This window comes from Myotis myotis, unplaced genomic scaffold (assembly GCF_014108235.1).
Source record: "Myotis myotis isolate mMyoMyo1 unplaced genomic scaffold, mMyoMyo1.p scaffold_m19_p_8, whole genome shotgun sequence".
NCBI lineage: Eukaryota > Metazoa > Chordata > Mammalia > Chiroptera > Vespertilionidae > Myotis > Myotis myotis.
The window spans coordinates 75615413-75618211 of NW_023416390.1; the positions used below are offsets into that span (position 1 = coordinate 75615413).

At 40.9% G+C, this 2799-nt stretch overlaps 1 protein-coding gene across 1 annotated transcript; it reads right to left on the minus strand.

Moving 5' to 3' along the window:
- Nucleotides 1-1119: 1119 nt before the first annotated feature.
- Nucleotides 1120-1338, minus strand: LOC118661166 (guanine nucleotide-binding protein G(I)/G(S)/G(O) subunit gamma-5-like). The gene has a single exon (XM_036318846.1). The coding sequence runs from the start codon at nucleotides 1336-1338 to the stop codon at nucleotides 1138-1140; it is 201 nt and encodes a 66-aa protein (XP_036174739.1). The 3' UTR covers nucleotides 1120-1137.
- Between the last annotated feature and the right edge of the window lie 1461 nt (nucleotides 1339-2799).

Here is a 2799-nt window from a genome sequence, read left to right on the forward strand (position 1 = left end):
TGCCAAGGAGAAGCTATGTAAAGGGATGTCTTTAAGTAAAAATATGAAAGATCTTGACGTAATAAAAAAAAAGAAAAAAATCATATGCTGAAGTTGGTAAGATCTATGGTAAACATAAACCTTCTATTCAAGAAACTGTGAAGAAAGAAAAAGAAATTTGTGCTAGTGTCGTTGCCACACCTCAAACTGCAAGTCATGGCCACAGTGTATGGGGAGTGCTTAGTTAAGATGGAAAGGCATTAGTGAACAGAAGGCATATATATATGGTTCAGAACTATCTGAAGTTTTAGGTGTCCACTGAGGGTCTTGGAATGCATGTCCCGTGGATAAGGGGACTACTGTTTATCAATATCTTCAAACTATTATATGTTATGTTTGTCAACAGAAGTCTCCTGTAAGGTGCCTGAGACAAGAATTTCTTGTTGTATGTTTCCCACTAGTTCGAAAGAGTATAAATGTAATGGTATAAACCTGACAAACAGGAGACTGTAGCCTATAAACTGACAAAATGGTTTTAAAAAATCAGTCAATCTGTCAAGGTTGCTTGATTGCCTGCAGAGGCTGTGATGCAGGTGATTAAGTTTGATCACTGAGGATTCCAGGAAGCTCCTGTGAGCCCACAGGTGATCACAATGCCTATGGACTTTAATGACCCCAAGGAGTTTGGAGTCCACCTTCATAGCAGCCACCTGAACAGCTAGGTTACTTTCCCCTCACACTCCCGCCAAACTGGCCACAAATGATGTGATGACAATTTCTTTCCTTCTACCTGTGTAATACAGTTCACTGACTTGCACTAACTTGTGTGTTTCTGGCAGCCTTGACCTTAGTATCAGCAAGATGTGACCTGAATGCTATTCATTCTGTTATTTCTTATTTTTTACTTTTTCTACTAAGTATTTATTTGTATGCTGCTGCCAGTGTTTATGAAATACTCTTTCTTATGAAATAGAAATCCATGAAAATTCAGGGAGGTAGATGTTAAGGACAAAAGCAGAAGTTTGTATAGTATGGCACATGCCATACAATAAGCTTTTCATACAGGCTTCAGATTTAGCTTTGTTTGAATATTCACTCGTTCTTGAATATTCACTGGTTCAAGAAAAGTGGTTTAGAACACCTTCAAAATTCCTTTTACTACAAAAAGGAACAAACTTTCTGGGGTCTGAAGGGATTGGTACTTGAAGATACTCCAGTCAGCAGGGGGTCATGTTGAGAATTCTGCAGACAGAATTGTTTCAGATCTGCAGCTGCCTGGGAAACCAGGTTGGGCCCGCCCTCCAGCCAGAGCTGTTGAACCACTTTCTTCATAGCGGTGATGCTGGAGGAACAAGACATGGTGCACACGAGGGCCGGGCAGATTGGTCGGTAGCAGGTCGCGAGGTGTGAGTCCACGGGGCCAGACGGCGGGGCAGCAACGCGAGGTCATTCTGTTCTTATTTATTCGTTCAAACAAACATTTATTAAACATATGTTATTTGCCAGGCACTGTGGTGGGCATTGAAAGTAAAATAGTAATAAAAAATGAACAAAACCCCAACCTCATGGATTCCAGTGAGAAGAAAAGACATTATCCACATAAACACACAAATAAAGGTGTTTGGAGCACAGGGTCCGGGTAAAGCCTACATGGCAAAGTCAGAGAGTGGACTTATTGGACCAGAGAGACCATGAACAACAGGAAGCCACTGGCTGTCCTAACCATATCTTTGGAAGGGTCATTCTGTCTCTTGGATGGAGAAAGGTGTGGGGGTGGCAGAAAATACAACCCTTAGAGACAGAGTAGCATTCGGAGCTATTGCTGTGGCCTGGGAGAAGCAACGACAATAGTTTGTACTGCGGTAGACATGAAGATGGAGTTCTTCATTTTCTCTTTGCTTCCTTCTACTCATCTGCATTGTTGAACCAGGTCCCTAACACCATAACAATAGCACTGAGTGGGGAAAAGATACCTGAGAGGAGGATAGAGTCCTCCATTTTGTCTGTCACCTGAAGGACAAAAACAAAGATGAGTGTCCTTTTCCCAGAACAAGTTCGGTGGTAAGAAGCCAGCTATCTACTACATTAAACCAATGAATTTCCACTTTGTATGGTATTTTCTGACACCAAATACATCATTCCCATACCAACCAATTCTCTAATTCTCTGATTCCAAATGGGTAGCCTACAATTCAATTCAATATTGACACTAACTACCTAGATTTAGCACAGAACCACAAGTTAAGAATAAAGTCCTTCAATTCTGACACTAACTCCTCAGAGGTAACACAGACCCCTGAAGTTAAGGGCTCGGTCCTATAAGACTTACCTCACTTCAGACGCCAGTCACAAGTCTTAGGTTCCTAGGTTACTTGCACTTCTGTCCAACTTGGCTACAAATTCGGGGTTTCTCACAACCCCTCCTTCAGGTTTGGTAATTAGCTAAAGCTGCATATATGCGGATCCATGCAGTTCAAACTCATGTTGTTCAACCATCAACTGTATTTTCTACCTAAGGTTGGGAATCTGCATAGGTGGAGGGCCAACTTAAGTTACGCATGGATTTCTGACTGCAAGGGTGGTCGGCACCACCTAACCCTACATGTTCAATGGTCAACTATACTATGTTTTTTCCTATAACATATATACCTATGATGAAGTTTACTTTACAAATTAGGCCAATAAGAGATTAACAATAATAACTAATAATAAAATAGGACAATTAAAACAATATACTTAGAGTTATGTGAATGTGGTCTCTCTTAAAATACCTCACAGCACTGTATTCACTTTTCCATTTAAAAGAGCACTTTACCAAGG